Genomic DNA, 19,229 nt, shown 5'->3' with positions numbered 1-19,229 from the left:
ACTGCCTAGCATAATGCTTGGGGCCCCTACAATACAGACACAGGTTCTGGGTCCCCCGCCTGTCCTTTCTTGTTGCTGGCAAGCGAGGACAGGCAGCTCCCAATGGCATATGCTCGCAGGGCTCCCCTGTTGGAGACCCGGGCGCAGTTGCTGGGCCTAGCAGGCAGACTAACTAGGGCACTTGACCGCTGTTGTGCCTCCCCTTGTGCTTGCTTCCAGGCATCCATCCATCAATGCAGAGGCATAACAGCATCAAGGTCCAGAGGGTAGCAGGGAGGTCTATCCATGCCAGCTTATCCAGAATTTTGTCTGACAGTCCCTCTAGGTCAGGGGTGGGGAACCTTTTTTCCGCCAAGGGCCATTTGGATATTTATAACATCATTCGCAGGCCATACAAAATTATCAACTTAAAAATTAGTTTCTTGGGCGGTCCTAGCAGCTCCATAGCTAACGACTCTTCTGCAAAGGAGGCAAAATGTTCCTTTTCTTGGCAAAACAAACTCACATCTGCCTTGAACAGAGGCTATTCCTGTCCAAGGGGGGGGTGGATCACCAGTCTTAGATCCTTCTGAGAGATCTGCCAGGACCCACGAAGGGCCAGACCAAATGATTCCGCGGGCCTTAAACGGCCCCCGGGCCTGACATTCCCCACCCCTGCTCTAGGTATTGGTCCATGAGAGCTGCCTCATTCCACTCCAGATCTTGGGCCAATAGCTGGAACTCTGTGGTGTATACAGACACAGCTCCCTTGCCCTGTTTCAGATGCTGAATCCGTCGGTTGGTCTTCTCTGCCTTCTGCGGGTTCATGAAGGAGTTTTTGATATGGGTTAGGAACCCTCCGAAGTTGCTCAGCACTGGCTGAACAACAACAGCGTGGCCCATTTAGCAGCCTGCCCCTTCCAAGGCTGATAATAAAGCCTCTTTGGTCCTGTCAGGAAAGTCCCAGGCCTGGAGCTCAATATACAGCTGGCACTGAGCTAAAAAAAACCCAAAAACTGGAAGAGCCTTCCTATCCCCTTATGATGTGACTCACCAGGCACTTTCCAGGTGGTAAAGGCATGGCTAGAACCGGAGTGGGGACTGGCTGGTGTTGCTGCCGCGGGAGCTGGTTCAGAGCATGCGATAACTGGGTGACTTGGTCCTGTAAGGCCTTGTTCTATGCTGTCAGGCTGGCTGCAACGGTGTCTGTCTTCATCTGGCAGCTGCACGTGGGTGTGCTTGGGTGGGAGCAATCTGTCTGGGATGCCAGCTGATACAAGGGCCAGAGGCAGACAGCGTAATCCGAAAGCCAGTCCAAGGTCAGGCACCGTTTTATTTCGATCCAAGTCCTAAGCGTCAGTATCAGAGGGGCAATCCAAATTCAGCGTCAGGTTCAGTTTCGAGGTCAGGGTAACGGCAGCCCAAAGAAGTTCAGGGGATCAAGAAGCACACAGTACACAACGTGGTAGCGACTAGTTGCTCCCACACAAAGCTTGTTTTGCTTCCTGCTGAAATCTTGTTGCGGTAGCAGGCCAGCTATTGCTCATTGAGCAAGCCCAGTGGAAGACATCCATCTTCATTATCACTGATGGCTCGTGTTCTACACTGGCTTGTTAACCTCTTGCTTCGCCTTCGGTCTTGCATTGCCGCTCTAAGCCTTTGCCGCCTGCATTCCAGAGACTTTGTTGGACCGTTTGATCCAACCAGTGATGGCGCTGACTGTGCCTCTCCTACTTTTTTTGGGTTTACATATTCACATTCTTATTGATTTCTTAACCATCCCAGTTTACAGAAGAGCTTTCTTTTTAGGCAGATTCAATGTACTACCCACAGCCGTTTTGAGTGGGTGCGAGTCTAAAAAGCCCTACTCCAAGAGTCCATGCAGATATGGAACTGGTTCTACCAAAACCATGGAGCATGTCTTATTTTATTGTAGAAGATATAAGCAATTAAGAACATGGCTGATTAATCCACTTATTCCTGATACAAACATGCCTGTCGCTAATAAGCGAAAATTTCTGCTAGATGGTTGTGATCCAGCTATCTCAGTTCCAGTAGTGAAATTTATTTTGGGTTTATTAGAATTTAAGAGACACGAGGAGAATTTAAAGAACATATATACGATGAAATTAATTATATAAAATAAAATATTTTTTAAAAAATCTACCTAGCAGTTCAATGCGGTTAGCTCTCGGCCTATTGGCTGGGAGCTGTACCATTAAAGGGAGGAAATTTATTTACTTTTTAATTAAAACTCATCATTTCACACTCGTTCATTCTTATGAGATGTCTTTTGAAAGATTTATAACACTTAACTAAACAAGCCCCCATGACAGCAGTAAATTTTCACATACAGGATGATTTACAAATTTGCATGTATCATCTCAGAGGCGAGTCTTTTACTGTGAAATTCTTTCAAGACATTTACAGACATATTTAAAACTCTAGCTGAATGTAGCTCAACTGGCTGATGCTGTCTCATTGTTTGAAAATTTGGAGCAAACTTATTGCCTTCCAAAGAAAAACCCCTTGTGTTGTTAATCTGTTGAGTCATCATCTCATCACACACCGAAAACTTCAATAAGATAATTGCTTTCAGAGACTTTCCATCTGCTTCTGGCACTAAAACATTGTGTTATTTATGATCTCTTTTACAGAATTCATTTATCTGAGATCAGGAAACAACTTTCATTGAGATAAAGTTAGCAAGCTGCTCTGAGTTGGCGATGCTAATCTGAAGCAATTTCCCAGCAAACATTCACTGTAGCTCCTAGCAAAAACACTGAATCATTGGTTTTCAAGCCTAGAGGTTAGTATACCAAGGAGGTCCAGGGTAATTTGTGGAATTGTGCCCTTACTCACTGTCCACATACCAACACTCAATATCAGATTTTGTTTGCTTGAATGGATTAGGAGATAGTTTCTTCTCCCGACAAATACAATGCTGATGGTTGGATTGGCAATCAAGGATGATGTCACTTCCTCACATGAATTGTTAATATCTGTCAGGTGGCCAGAATCATAGATACTCTGGACAAATTATCACAAAACAGACATGATGCAGGACATCACAACTTTTCTTCTTCTTCAAAGCAATCATGCATGTGTGTAAAGTGCTATCAAGTCACAGCTGACCTATGGCAACCCAGTAGGATTTTCAAGGCAAGAGAATAACAGAGGTGGTTTGCCATTGCCTTCCTCTGCATAGTGACCCTGGTATTCCTTGGTGATCTCCCATCCAAGCACCAGCCAAGACCGACCCTGCTTGGCTTCTGGGATCTGACAAGATCAGGCAAGCCTGGGTCATCCAGGTCAGGGTCAAAGCAATCTTTTTTTATTATTATTATTTATTTATTTTGCTGTCAAGTTATAGCTGATTTATGGCAACCCCTGTAGGATTTTCAAGGCAAGAGACATTCAGAGGTGGTTTGCCATTGTTTGCCTCCAAGTCATGCCCTTGATATTCCTTGGAGGTCCCCCATCCAAATTCTTGCTAGGGTTAAGGCTGAGAGTGTGTGACTGGCCCAAGGTCACCCAGCAATCATACAGGGCAGCTAATTTAATTGGAAAATGGCCCAGGGGGAGGATACATTTAACTCCACCCCACCCCCAAGCCAGTGGTCATCACCATATCTTGTGACAGTTACTTTCATAAGTCAGTTATGGACTGAGCGAAGAATGTTCTCCCATCTTTCAATGTGTTACTTCATCACCACATCAACAGTGTAATGTGTAACAGATACTGTTGTTAGATTTACTTCATGAAACCAAATCTCCATAAAATGTAAATAAAACAAACCTTTTCGGAGAAAAGAAAATAATCAGCACTGACCTGACACATCCAGAAATGTCTGTGCACGTCCAGTTCCAGCACTACTGATGGCAATACATTCATAATAATCTTCATCCAACAGTGAGACTTTGGCAATCTCCCAGTTCACGCTAACTGATTCTCTATAATACAAATTGTAAAGGGAAGGACAATGGAAAAGCTAGGGCTTCTTAGCCTCCTTTTGGTGACCAATTCATTCCCACCATCTTCACTGTGCCAGGCCAGGATCAGAACACAGGAATCTGTGCTCGTATTTAGAAGAAGGGAGGTGTTGCCCACAACCCAGGCCAACTTCCAAAGCCTAAAATTCAGCAAAAAGGAGGTCATCCACCCTTTACCAGGCGAGGGCAGAAGGCCAGCTCTGTGTATTTAGACCAGTCCTGCCCAACTGAGCAGTTTCATACAACCACAAGTCAAAAGCGCTTATACTGTGCAGCCCTATTCCTTTCTGTGCTTGAAGGAGGCTTTAATGGTTTGAGTATTGACAGTTCTAGGTATCTCACTACAGTAGGTCCTATCCACAGTCAGTGAGGTTCACCGTTAAGAAGAAGAGGAGTTGGTTTTTATATGCCAACTTTGTCTACAACTTAAGGAAGAATCAAACCGGCTTACAATCACCTTCCCTTCCCCTCCCCACAAAAGACACCCTGTGAGGTAGGTGGGGCTGAGAGAGTGTGACTAGCCCAAGGTCACCCAGCTGGCTTCATGTGGAGGAGTGGGAAAACAAATCCAGTTCACCAGATTAGCCTCCGCCGCTCATGTGGAGGAGTGGGGAATCAAACCCAGTTCTCCAGATCAGAGTCCACCGCTCCAAACCACAGCTCTTAACAACTACACCACAGTAAGACTATGGTCCATACTAAATTTTCCAATGGCAGAATGGAACTTTCCTGCCTCTCTTCTCCCACTGCAGCCCACTGATCTCCATGAAATGCTGCTCCTGTTTAGAGGACCCTGAGGAATGACACAAGGGGGCCTCTGCAGTAAGAAGAGGGAATCACTGGAAACTGCCAATTCAGTCCAGTGCCTGCTTACAGATATCCTGGAGAAACAGAGGTTTGTCTGTGACAGGCATAACCATGGCCTATAGCTATGCTCATGCATTGCTCTTCACACCACCCTCCTCTTTCTTCCCTTTAGTTCAAGCGTGCCAGCCTCCACGTGGGATCTTGAGATCCCCTGGAATTACAACTCATCTCCAGACTACAGAGGTCAGTACCCTTAGAAAAAATGGATGCTTTGGAGGGTGGACTCTATGGCATTGTACCACACTGAGATCCCTGTTCTGCCCAGGCTCCTTCCCCGAACCTCCAAGCGTTTCCCAACCTGTACCTGGCAACCCTACCCCTCATCCCCCGCCAGGGGGACCTGGCGACCCTAACAGGATAGGATTACATCAAGGTTTAGAAGCCCAATTGGGGGGGGGGTTCAATTTGCCCAGTCAGCTGCATTCAGATAGAATGACAAATTGGGGTTTGACTCAAGGCTTTTTCAATGGTCATCTGTTCACAATGGGGAGGAGGAAGAGGAGCAAGGAAAACAAGCAAACACACTAAGGTCATTTATGCATGGGAGTTTTACATGAGGTTCGTTGCCCGTTGGGAATCTCTGCACCAGCAGTCTCCAAACTCAAATCAAGTCCCACCCCTTTAAATGCTGCTTTGTAATTGGCTCACTTCACAGTGTTCACAGTGAGAGAAGACTCCCTCCCCCAAAACCCAATTGACGCATAAAAAAGTATTTTAAGAACAAAAAAACGGAGCAATCTGAAATAAAGGGGGGGGATCCAAGCCTTGGTTTTAAAAAGCCTTTCTTTTGCTCAGAAAGCACTCCAAGAAAGCAGGAAGCAGGAAGTATTTGAATCCCTGTCTCTTTACACGCTGCCTTGTGATTGGCTATGAGAGAAAGCCAGCTTCTGTTTCCCCTACTTTGCAATCTGCATGGAGATTTCAGCCAGGCTGAGCTCAGGGGAGAGGGAGGAGTCGGGTTAACAGAGGAACGGGAAGACCTGGACATTGCGAGGGCTGGCAGCAAGGTAATTTCTAATGGATGGAAACTCATGCATAATTCCAAGGAACAACCGAGTCAGACAGGGGGCGAACGTGAGTCCAAGTACCCATGCATAAATGACCAATGAAGTTGAATCCAGCCAGCTTTTTCCACTGGCGAAAAGAGAGGAGGGGGTCCCATTTGACTACCAAAAAAGCTACACTGGGGATCATGAAACCTGCCTAGACAAAAATATCATGTGGGGCAAAGGCTGTCATAGGGAGGGGAATTGAGTGAGATTGAGCAAAACCGTTGGCTGGATCCAACTCAGTGCTTGCGCCCATCACAGACAAACCTCTGCTATACTTTTAAACACTATCATTAGGCATTGGGCCCATTCAGATGTCACAGCCAAACCTGTTTCTCCATGACATCTGAATGCACTCAAATGATGGATGATAACTGAATACTAAGAGAAGGCAAATGCCTTCCATGTTAAAATTCCTTTATAAAATAAAATATTTGGGGTATAAAACAAAGAAGCAAAGAAAACATTGATTAGATATGCCCAAGAGCCTCACATGTTTTATTCAAGCTGCCTTGGGCCCCTCTGAAGGTAGAAAAGTAGGGTAGAATTGGTTGGATAAATATTAAATAAACATACATCCCATTGTAAATGGTGTGCAGCACTGGAAAGATCTAAAAATGATAATGCAAAATGTCTTTGCAGTTTAAAAAAAATGAAAAGCATTGATTCACTATTGTTTATTCATCTATACATTTTGCTGAGTCTGAAAATTCAGCTGTATATTTCTGAAAGACCATTCTGCAATGCCATTTTAAGCAGTCACACCCTTCTAAGCCCACTGCCTTCAATGGACTTAGAAAGCTATAACTGTGCTTAGGAAGGCACTGATGGCCATACTTCTGACAGCTGCCTCCAAGATGTACTGACAACTTTTCATCAACAAATAAAGATACAAAACAACCATGCGAATTCAACCATCAAGCAGCTGAGTCCACCCTCACGGCATGCCAGCTGAGTTATTTTTCATGTCTCACACAATTCTCATAATGAAATACCACTTGGCCAATCTAATCATGGACCACTGTGTGTTCATTCATTCATACATATGTATGTGTGTGTATTAGCAAGACTGCCACTGTTAATATTTAGTGTCTGCATTCCTCCGAAAATCAAGAGAGACTAGTCCATATGAAACTTGATCAGTCCTTTTCAACATACACACAGCTCCAGACTCTACTCAACAGGAGAGAAGCCAAGGTAAATGTCATTACTCAAGATGGAGCTTTCAATCAATAAACCTTGGCTCCAAGATTATTTTGTGAACTCATCGGGATAGTCTGCTATATTCAACGGCCATGTAATAAGATAGGAGAAAAATTAAGACACACAAAAAACCATTCGATAATTACAGCCTGAGAAGAATTACAGAACCGGGGAAGTATGTGCCTAAAATGACTTAATGGAACCTCATAAAGAAGACAATCTGCCCAGGGAAGGATTATAGGACTCAGCTTGATAATTAATTGCTAACATATTACAAAACGCAGGCAACATACCATCTGTGTTTTAAAAGTATAAAGGGGACCGAACAAACATTTGTATTATCTTGTAAAATACAGCTAAAGAATCAGTTGGGTTCTTGATAGATAACTTGGCACTTAACAATAGTAATCCCTTGCTCTGCTCTTAATACAGATTACATACATCCACACCCACAGGTGCCTTATTCTGAGTCAAACCATTGGGCTATCAAGACCTAATCCACATTGGAGTGGCTCTCCAGGGTCTCAGGCAGCAGTCTTTTACATGCAATCATTTTACTACTAATACTGGAGATTGAACTCAAGGCCTTAAGCATGCAAACCAGAACAGTAATCCTTCTGCTTTATGCATGGCATGACCTTACCAATAAGTAACATTCTTAGGTTCAGGAAACCCTTTCCATATTGGCTTATGGAACCCTACAGTTGTATAGAACGTAATTTGAAAACTGAATGAGCCCACTGCTATCAACGTTATTAAACCATGCAGTTTAACAAAGAGATCAATTGCATTGAAACAGTCTGGACTCAAAGACACTGAAAAAATATTTCTTAGTTATAGCAATATGTAAACATTTATTAAAAACAGCATCATTTTTACACTACTATTATTAGTCTAATTGATCCAAGGTGGACAAAGACCTGGAAATCTATTTTCCTGCCACATGTCCTAAAATACATAGTTTTAGTTTTCTATAGAGATAACTAACAGCCCATCTCTGAGGGGAGGTGGATCCACGACAGCTAGGAGCAGCGCAACCACGCTGCTGCCTCAGAGGCTTCCCAGCTGCCCCGGAAGGGGGAAGAGCCTTTTTTTAAAGTTGAAAAAGAAAAAAGGGGAAATGCCCCATAGCGAACAGCGAGGCTGCGCCACCAAAAAATGTGGCACAGCTCCACCACCACTCAAAGGGGCGTTCCTGGGGCAAAAGTGGCTAGTAAGCTGACTAACGTTAGCTCCATCCCTTGGAATGCCCCAGGAATGCCCCCCTGACTCCTGCTTTCCCTTCTGGGAAATCCCTGCTGGCAAGGCTGGGCTGGCAGCTCCTGGATGCCGGCATGTTTGCCCCCGTGCCAGCATAGATGCCACCTTATTCCATGAGAAGGTGGCACCTATGCCAGTGCAGGGTCCCACCAGCTCCTGTGGAGCTTCAGCCTCCCCCCTCAGGAATGCATTCTAATGCTTAGGGTTGCCAACCTCCAGGTACTAGCTGGAGATCTCCTGCTATTACAACTGATCTCCAGCTGATAGAGATCAGTTCTCTTGGAGAAAATGGATGCTTTGGCAATTGGACTCTATGGCATTGAAGTCCCTCCCTTCCCTAAACCTCATATTCCTCAGGCTGTGCCCCAAAAACCTCCTGCCGGTGGCAAAGAGGGACCTGGCAACCCTACTAATGCTCCTTCTTACAAATCCTTTTCAGCTATTACAATTTTGGCCATTTTGTGCAACTTAGGGCAACACATGTAACTGACAGCTTTGGTACATGCAAATGCATACCCTTAAAAAAAAGAGTTTCTGATCACATGTACCAAAGCTGGAAAACACATGTGGAAATGGAGAATGCAAGTGTCAAGTGCATCTTGAATAGGCTCCTGGTAAATGAGGCAGAAGCACCAAAATAATAAATGATGGTATAGAAAGCACTAACAAACAAAGCTTGTCTCTACAGACTATAGGAGCAACCAGTTTTTATCCTAATTTCACCACTGTGTAATGGAGATGCTATACACACACTCATCCAGTGAAAAGAAATCTTTACCGTGACGTTGAGAGATGGTTACTTACTTGAAAAACTGATCCATTCCCAATTTAATTCCATTTCTGCTAAAACGGACAGTGAAAGGGATGAGGCTTTCTATGTGGCAAGAAATGTGACCTGGCTGCAGATAATATCCTGGAGTTTTTTCAGGCATGGTTACTTTTGGAACATCTAGAACAAAATTAAATGTATTCTCCTTATAAAATTAATGTGGTAGTTCACTAATTTTACTTCCATTATTCTAAGAGTCATACTATATCAGACACAGTTTTTTGTGAGAAGGGGGAATGTATGAAGGGTCCCCACCACCGTAAGTATTAAATAAATAACAGTTCAATTTAAAAAAAAATACTTTAAAATTACCAGGAACAATACTGGAAAATGAAACGCTTGAAACTCTCTGGAAGAGGTAATCATCTTTGTCATAACCAGTTATTTTAATAAAGAAAGCTTCGTTTGGTGGAACAAACTCAGTAATATTCCAGATTCCATAAGGTCTTCTGTCAGAATAATACTTCACAGGAATGGTCTTCAGCAGATCTCCTGATATGCTTAGCAATTCTAGATGGTCCACTCTAGCAGGAAGATGAATTCCTGTGGTATTTAGCAGAATGAAGGTAGGTATCCCTATTAAGAAAACACAAATCAAGACAAAATGTAATGGGGAATCTTGCTAAGATGTAGGCAGCTTCTGCAACCCATGTGAAGTTCTGAACCTTGGGCTGAAAACCAGTATTCTAGACTACAGCATGTATTGATTGCTCTAGAAAGATAATTGTCTACATAGCTTGACAGCACAGTCCTCCCATCAGAACCATGCAAAAGATTTTGGCCAGAATCCTTGGCATAAGGAGGCTTCTCATTTTATGAAATGAGAAACTTTGACCTGCACACTGGGGAATACACCAACATGAAGAGCAAACCATGTTTGTACAGGTTTCTGCAAATGGTCTGGACCACGTCTCTTCTCACTTGCCATATGCAGATTTGCCAAAGCTGGGTAACACTGTGGGGGAGACCCACTGAATATTTTTGTTCATTTGTTCTGCTGGGATTTATTCTATAGTTATGTGTTTCTGCTAGTTTTCATTGTTTTACAGTGCTAAACTGAGTTACATCCTTCTAAGATCTAGACATAGGCCAAAAACGCAAGATCACTTAGCCCACTTTATTCCCTGTTTCAGCCGGGATCAAAGTAATCCGGGCTGGAGGAGAAACTGGAGGAGAAACTGTACGCATTACCTGGCAGGGACAAAACTGTGTGCAAACGGATTCATGTAAACAGAAAATGTAGGTTCTGTGGAGTTCCTGCTGAGTAAACCCTCCCCTGCCCCAGCTCCTGGTGATTGGTCCTTTCAAATTGACCAATGAAGGCTTTTCTCAACCAGCTTGTAATTTAAAAAGCATTTTAAGAACAAAAAACACAAAACGGAGCAATCTGAAAGGGTGGGGGGAAATCCAAGCCTCGTTTTAAAAAAGCCTTTCTTTTTCTCAGAAAGAGCTCCAAGGTAGCAGGAAGCAAGAAGCACTTGAATCCCTGCCTCTTCACACACTGCTTCGTGATTGGCTGTGAGAGATGCCAATCTTCTGTGCTTCCCCTGGCTAGCTGCCAGAAGAGGAATGGGAAAAGCCGAGTTCATTTTGCCTTGAAACAGGGTTGAGCCGACAAGGGATGAGATAACATTCGTTCAAAAAGATTTAATCCAGGGCTGAGCCGAGATAACTCCTGGCTGAAACAGGGAATAAAGTGGGCTAAGCAACCATGCGTTTTTGGCCATGGTTAGAAAGGTGTAACTCTACATAGGATTGCACCATTGGTTTAGTTTTGTTAACCACCTTGGGGATTTAGGCTAGTCAGCAAGATAGTATTATCTTCATCATCATAACTGCATAAATCTCTATTAAGGCAACAATTATTTCTGAGAGAACTGGAGTAGCAATCAACCTTGCACTGGTCTGCTGGAAGTCATTTTGAAGTCTAATGTCGGCTTTCTGGAAAAACCAGCTCGGAAGTCAACAGTACTGAGCCCTGTGATACGAACAGAGTGTCGCCCGCTACTGGATATCTGAAAAACATTATAGAAGAGATATGTTTCAGCAGTCAACAGTTATAGTCCTTTGAAATATTAATTGAACTCATTATACTTTAAACCTGCAATCCTAAGCATACAAGCAAGCCCCATTGAAATACTGAAATGTTTTATAAAGGAATTATGTTAATTAATAGACTCGTTTAATTTAGTTCTTCAGAACAGAGCCGAAGGGCAAACGTAACGTACGTCTTGTATAGATGTAACATTTCCTGAACAATGGTTGAGAAATCAGGACTTATATATGTATGCTAGATGTTACTGGGTATGATTTAGGGTCCTGTTGATAGGGATGTCTATCTATAATGAATAGGAATTAAGATGTATGAAAGTCCCCAACTGAAGATATTGGCATGGAACCAACCAGCCATTAGTGAAAAGTACACTGAACGTCCCACTGTGGCTGCCACTGACAAGATGATTCCTGCAGGATCCACATGGATGGAGGGGGGATGCATTAAGTATAGTTCCCCCAATGAAAGAGGAGGAAGCTATAGCTTTGCCCTCTTCTCCCTTCTCACAGCAGCCTCTCTCCTCTGGCTGCTTGGTTTTGATCCACATGAGTCTACAACTCCAGAAATCATCTTCCCAGGGATCACAAGGGACTGCTGAGGAGACATAACATAGGGGGAATCTGCATATGCCAGCAAAGTCTGGTGTCGATTGGTTGGATCCGAGAACAGCTGCAAACATGCATGGAATGTGAAAAATATCCCCAGATGTAGGAGCTTTTTGAGACTCAGAGCTCCTAAAAGCACTCTTTGTACAGCACAAACCAAAATGGGCAAGCATTTGGCACAGCTCCTCTGATGCTCATAATTAAGGATGGTCTAATATTCCCCAGCTTGGCTCGTTCCCTACTAGCTGGTCATAAGCAGGGTGCCAGTCCCTTCAATGGGCTGTTCAGTTATCCCCAAGATACCCAACCCCATTTGTGGGGCCAGTCTTCATATGAAGCGTGGTCTAGCGGAGTGCAATGTATCATGCTACATGGGCTTGGGCCACTCTGCAGCCCCCCATATCTCCCCTCAGAATTGCCACTGTCACCAATGCAGCTCACCCACAGCCCCCATGCCTCCCCCTCCCCATTAGCCTTATCTATTCTGGGTTTGGAAATTCCTGAAGGTTTTTTGGGGGGTGGATCGAGGGGAGGGCAGGGTTTGAGGAGGGGAGGGAGCTCAGTGGGGATGTAATTTCATACATTCCATCCTTCAAAGCATCCATCTCCTGCAGAGGAACTGATCTCTGTCATCTGGAGATCAGCTGTAATCCTGGAAGATATCCAAGGCCCACCTGGATGCTGGCAACGCTACGCCCCACAGCACCATCTCTGCTTGCCTTTACGCAGCAGCTCAAGGCAGGCAGGTGCAAAGCAGGCAGGTCCAAGACTCAGCCCACAGGTAGAGGTGCTAGAAGCACAGCCTGCTCACCTGCCACCAACACATATTGCAGCGTTCCTATACAAAAGAGCATCTTCCTGTTTAGCAAGACATGGATGTCCTCTTTTCTAGAGAGTTATGCCTCTGAATAGGCATTCCCTTGAAAGCAATTTTGTGTGTGGACAGACAGCATGCACACTTGGACCTCTGACTTTTCTCAGTCATCACATATGAATGCATGACTCTGAACACAAGTCCATGGAGGTCAATACTGCCTAGTCTGGTTGCCAGTTAGTCACCAGAAAAAGGGGTTTCCCAGTATCTGCTACCATCTAGCTCAGATTTGCCTACTCAGACAGACAAAGATCTTTCTCAATAGCAGCAATCTGAGCTCCTAGGGGCTGAAACTGGGACCTTCTGCATACAAAGTAGGGATTCAACCACTGAGTCACAGTACATCCCAAGCCCACCTTAAGCATGTCAGCCTTTTGTATTACAAGTAATATGGTAAGATTCCATAAAACTAGAGTTTAGCCCCTATTCCCTCAACCACTATTGAGAGTCTTTTGTTTTAAAGACAAAAACAAAGTGTGAATTGACAGAAGGGTCGATGCATATCCCTGAGCCCTAGCAGTGAACAAAGGAATAAGGGAAGAGAGACAGCAGCAAAAGAACAAGAAATGCTAGGATTAAATCTGAATCCACAAATCCTTAACATGTCCTCATACACGGAAGACTCGCTGATTGTTATTCAATGACATCAAGTAAGGAAGAACACATGGACCCTTAAGTACGTCATTTGTTTTGTCTACTGAAATTGGGCTAAGCCAATATATTCAAAGAAACAGTTGTTTCCCATAAAATTACTGCTTAGACAATCCACTCCCAGTAGGCATCATGACAAATTCGACTGCCTTTATTAGAAAGGCCACTATTTATTTCTATTGCTTAGCCTTTCACCTCAGTAAAAATCACCAGCAGAGGACTTTCTGGCATAAACCATCAGCTGTCAAGATTAGTGGATTACACAGAATTATTTCTTTTCTTTTTAGCAGAGTGCCAAAAAGACTACTGTTATCAAGTGATAATTGGCTGTAAAATACTACATGGGCAAATGGAACTCTTTTATAGTTTTATACTACATCTGTATAGGCACTTATAACAGGATTAAATGCTTTAAGCAACTTTCATTTTTCTTCAACAAATAAACAAGGAACACATGAAGCTGCCTTATACTGAAGAAGACCAGTGGCCCAGATGAGTATTATCTGCTCAGGCTGGCAGTAGCTCTCCAGGGTCTTGGGTACCGAAAGGTCTTTCTAAGCATCTCCTACTTGATCTTTTTAACTAGAGATGAAAGGACTGAACCTGGGACTTCTTGCATGAAAAGCAGATGCTCTTCCACTGAGCCACAACCCTTTATTTAAACTGCCTTATACTTTCAGACCATCGATATACCAAAGTGAATCTTGTCTACTGTGATTTGCAGCAGCTCTCCAGGGTCTCAAGCAGAAGTCTTTCACATTACCTAGTACCTAAGCCTTTCAACTGGAGATATCAAAAACTGAACCCTAGGAGGGGAGGTGGATCAGGATAATCAGGACTTTCTGTATACCAAGCAAATGATCTTCCCACAGAGCCATAAGCCCCTCCTCATGTAAAGGTAATAAGAGTATATATAATGGTCAAAATCCAAAGAAGCAAGCCATTATTTCTATGTACCCACTGGGACATTAGACTTGAGTTTCTTGAACAACATACATAATGTACTCCAGACACATAGCAAATCACTTTTCCAACTTAGGGGGACTTCAGTGGACCAGTAATATGGTTGAGGACTGGGGAGGTCACTCAGTCCAAATTCTTGGGCAAGCCTATGGTAGGTAGCTCTTTGGATTCTCAGCAATATTTATTTGTTACAAATATAAGACTATACCACTTCAGACAGTAGATGGTAAATCACATCTTTTCTAATCTTCCCTTTATTTAAAAAAATACTCTTCTTCCAACTAAAAAAAAAAAACAAGCAAATAACAGAGGTAACTAATATAGAACAAGGTTTGAGCTAGAATCGCCCTGATGAGTCATGCTGGGGTTTTTTTTACAGTAATTCCCGTCCTTGAGCCAGCTTTGAGGAGTCAGTAGCATTCTAGAGCACTCACCTGAATCCTGCCCTAGAACGCTACCTACTGTGTGTGTAGACCAGGTGTTATTTCATGAATCAGTTCAGGTGGAAGATTCTCAACACAGTGGATGGCTCTCAAAAAATCAAAATTGCTTTCAGGGTTGAAGATCTTTTCCAATAATATATTGTGGATAAACATTTATATTTACAGGAAGCAATGTGTTTCTCTGAAAATACTAAAATTAATGAGTTACATCCAGGGCAACATTTCCTTAGGTGCAAGGAGTTCTGCCCATGAAGTATGACTTTCTGGGTGCCTGCGGCATCCCCAAAAGCCTGCCCCTCCCAATTCTATTCTTGGGGGAGAGAGGACACCAAACTACAGGCTGTCAGGGGGCAATTTGGAGCTGCTATGAGAGAGGCAAGGAGGCCAAGAAAGCTGCTCTCCATAGTCAGGAGTCCTTGGGCTTGTGGAAATGTAGCATTGGATCCAACCCAGTCTGTTATATTAAGGGGCTTTTAAAAACATGTTAGTTGGAAGTTTCTATCAGTTTCCAAAAAACTTCAGAAAATAAAGTACTTCTGAGTCATCCATCTTTCTGAGCAACTTAAGCTCTCACAGAATGATTTACTATGGAGATAGATAAATGATTTCTGATTTGTATTTCAGAAACTGGATTATTGCACTTGGAAATTCTTGTTTGCAATAATACACATGAAAACTTTTGTAATGTAAAGCTCTCTGAGCACCAGCTAGCAGGGGTGAAGCGTACTGAAAAATACGGTGCAGAGCTGAAGGCCGGGCTCAGAGCAAGCCCAGCCTTCAGTTCTGCGTCCTGCTGCAGTCCAACTCCATGTGGAGTTCAGCTGCGGCAACAAAGTTTTCAGTTTGTTTCAGCACAGCAGTTTGTTTCAGCACAGCAGCAGAGCTCAAGCGAAGCATGATGCAGGTAAGTAAGGGAGGGGGAAAGGGGGATACTAAAAAATGGCGGCAGGGCCATAGCAGCCCTGAATAATGCCAAATAAATTTAGCGTTATTCAGGGTCCACTTTTTCAGCTCCCACTTATTGCTGCTAAAAAAAAAAACCTGAAAAATACCTAAAAGGTATTTTGGGGGGAGGGGTATTCAATATATCGACATGCACACCCCTACTGTGAACCAATCTGTTCCTGCTAAGACATGCCACATCTTCCCAAAGCTTGTGCATTTAGACCTCACATCGACCCACTGAACCCAAACCAGGGTTTGAACTTCTAGGGCGAAAATGCGTGGTTGCTTTAGCCTCCTTTATTCCCTGTTTCAGCCAGGATTCAGCCAGGATCGAACGCACGTTCAGTGAAAACGCATGAGTTCGATCCTGGCTGAAACAGGGAATAAAGGAGGCTAAAGCGCCCATCTGTCTTCGCCCTGGTCATACAAACAGGCAAACCATGCTTTCAGAGCTGATTGCTGCTGCTATTTATGTCCTCTCCTTTCCCATCCCCATGGTGGTCAATTGAGACATCATACAAAACCACAGTTGAGTTTCCTGAACCTCAGTTTGGCATGATGTCTGAATTGAGCCAGTGCTGAACGTTGGGTACAGATTTGAGCTCTTCAGACCTCATGTGAACAATGTTATTTTAACTTAAGTCAGACTGATTTTGATTTCCCTTGAGCTTGATTGCAACAGACAGAGAGAAATATGCTTGACTGCAGACTAAATCTGTTCTGGTTTCTGTCTAAACTAAGCACGAACAATGCTGAAATGCACTTGGAAACATTCTCACAAACAAGCAGCTTCAACTCTCTCATAGTGAAAATGAAAGTATTTGAACTAATGGAAATAAGCAGATGAGAATGGGGTTTAGTTGTCAGAAAATATGTATTTTTGTTTTGGTGTTGCTATAGCTACAGATGGCTTTATATTTAGGCTTTCCAATCTTAAGGTGGTGGCTGGAGATCTCCTGCTATTGCAACTGATCTCCAGGCGACAGAGATCAATTCCCCTGGAGAAAATGGCTGCTTTGGAAATCGGACTCTATGGCATTGAAGTCCCTCCGCTCTCCAAATCCCGCCCTCCTCAGGCTCCACCTCCAAAATCTCCAGGTGTTTCCCAACCAGGAGCTGGCAACCTTATTTATTTGAAGGAGGCTTCAAAGAGGTGCAGCTCATTAAACTGGGTTGATTACATTTTGCATACTATTACTTTTCATCTAACCAGCTGGCACTGACCTGGAGGCCATGTGTGAATAATAATATTAATAACAGTCACAACCCTTTGTGAACAAAAACAACATCCAGTAGATGACTTCTTCACAGGGGCTGTGGCTCAGTGGCAGAGCATCTGCTTGGCATGCAGGAGGTCCCAGGTTCAATCACCGGCATCTCCAGTTCAAGGGACTAGGCAAGTAGATGATGTGAAAGACCTCTCTGCCTGAGATCCTGGAGAGCCGTTGCTGGTCTGCGTAGACATTACTGACTTTGATGGACCAAGGGTCTGATTCAGTATAAGGCAGCTTCATGTGTTCATGTGTTCAATTGTGTAACTCGCACTGAAACCAATGGGTCAAGGGTGCATTGCTATGTCTGAGGCGATCAACAATGACTGCAAATAGTTCCCGTTGGCTTCAGACTCAATTCCTTCCCCCATTTTCTTCCTTCCCTTAAACAGAGGCTCCATTTAAACTTAACCAGCTGAGAGGGTTCTATCTTCCGACACAGAAAAGCAAAATATTTTTTTATTTAATATATTTGCTCTTTGCAGACTGTACGTAATGGGTTTCCCCTCCATTTGATGACAGGCTTGTTTTCCCTCCCCAATCCACTTAAAATTTTTATAACAAGGGCAAGTCATTAGACACAGTCGCTGGAGTTAAGCTGCTATGGTGGTATGATTGCCCTGCAAAACACAGAATTTCTACAATTTATTCTGTTTGTGGAGTTTAACTGTTTCTAACCACAGACACTGAGATTTTAAATGCACTTCTGAGTTCTAGAGACCAGCAAACACAACACCAGCCTTTTCCAGTCCTCCTTGTTTCTTAAGAGCTTTTTTTCTTGCTAGACTAAACGCTAGCCTTTCTATGGCTATGCAAGGTAGGTACATGAATCTACCATATTCAGAAAAGACTTGCCCATGTTCTTCTGGTTCTATTGATTCTCTAGTGCACATGCTCCTGGAGTGTCGTTTTTATGAGGCTCTAAGATCAAGTTACCGTATTTTTCACTCCATAAGATGCACTTTTTTCCTCCTCAAAAGTGAGGGGAAATGTCCATGTGTCTTATGGAGCAAATGCCGGCTGGGCGGGTGCGCGTCGGGACGGCGCGAGCCAGCGTTCCCCGCCCCGACGGCCAGCTGGGAGTCGGGTGGTGCTGCACAGAGTGAGCCAGCGCATTCGCCCAGCCGGCTCTGTGCGCCCCGCCAGCTGGGAGACGGGTGGGGCGCACAGAGCCGGCTGGGCGCGTGCGCGTCGGGACGGCGCGAGCCTGCATTCCCCGCCCCGACGGCCAGCTGGGAGGTGGGCGGGGCTGCACAGAGCCCGCTGGGCACGTGCACTGGCTCACTCTGTGCGGCCCCGCCCGCCTCCCAGCTGGCCGTTGGGGCGGGGAACGCCAGCTCGCACCGTCCCGACGCGCACGCGCCCAGCCCGCATTCGCTCCATAAGACAAGTTTTTAGAGGAGGAAAACAAGATTTTTTCTTATTTTTCTCCTCTAAAAACTAGGTGCGTCTTATGGAAAGGTGCGTCCTATGGAGCGAAAAATATGGTATATCATTCCTCTTCTAACAGATTGGACTAGTACCTCTGTGTCTGAGTTAATACCCTATTTATTAAGTGACTAATTCTAAGGATTAAATCTGAATCCACAAAATGTATCTCAGTCCTTATATCACTTAAACCAAAGGTGTCGAGAGTGGGGGGGGCTGCCTTGGCTGGCTCGCAGGCCAGATAAGACCTCTCAAAGGGGCGGATCTGGCCCACGGGCCTTATGTTTGTCACCCCTGCCTTAAACAATATATTTAGAACTATGCCACTCAAGATTTATGAATCAAGGAGCTTCTAAGGGAGAAAGGAAAGGAAAAGTATTCACAGCCCCTCCCCCTCCTCTTAACAACCTGTGCTTCTAGATGTCACCGTCTCCTCTTCCTACTCCTTCCCTGCTGTCTTCTATAAGCAGCCCTCCTCAATGACTGCTGTTAAGCCTTCTCCAAATGCATTAGTGGCAACTGATTAGTACTTGCCACACCACCTAACTGGCCACCACTGATAAGGTTGCCAGCCTCCATGTACTAGCTGGAGATCTCCTGCTATTACAACTGATCACTAGCCAATAGAGATCAGTTCACCTGGAGAAAATGGCTGCTTTGGCAATTGGACTGGAGCAAGTCAAAGAGATTGCTTTTTGTGATAAAAACATTTTGTGAACACACAGACAGACAGACACATATATTGAATTGTAAAGTAAAAATTCTTAAGAGTAACCCTAAAAGTCAGACCGGTTCCCAGAGGGATACCTAAAAGAA

General features: G+C 44.2%; 1 protein-coding gene across 1 annotated transcript in view; it reads right to left on the bottom strand.

The window, feature by feature from the left end:
• HMCN1 (hemicentin 1) overlaps nt 1-19,229 on the bottom strand; it is a 291,307-nt gene that overhangs the window by 216,786 nt on the left and 55,292 nt on the right. The window contains exons 7-10 of the mRNA XM_056867441.1: nt 11,075-11,195; nt 9,493-9,756; nt 9,156-9,300; nt 3,812-3,933 (exon numbers count right to left, since the gene is read on the bottom strand). Coding sequence (XP_056723419.1) covers nt 3,812-3,933; nt 9,156-9,300; nt 9,493-9,756; nt 11,075-11,195 — 652 coding nt within the window. The remainder of the gene's footprint in view (nt 1-3,811; nt 3,934-9,155; nt 9,301-9,492; nt 9,757-11,074; nt 11,196-19,229) is intronic.

Source organism: Euleptes europaea, chromosome 2 (genome assembly GCF_029931775.1).
Source record: "Euleptes europaea isolate rEulEur1 chromosome 2, rEulEur1.hap1, whole genome shotgun sequence".
Taxonomy (NCBI): domain Eukaryota; kingdom Metazoa; phylum Chordata; class Lepidosauria; order Squamata; family Sphaerodactylidae; genus Euleptes; species Euleptes europaea.
This window is presented reverse-complemented; position numbering and strand designations above follow the sequence as displayed.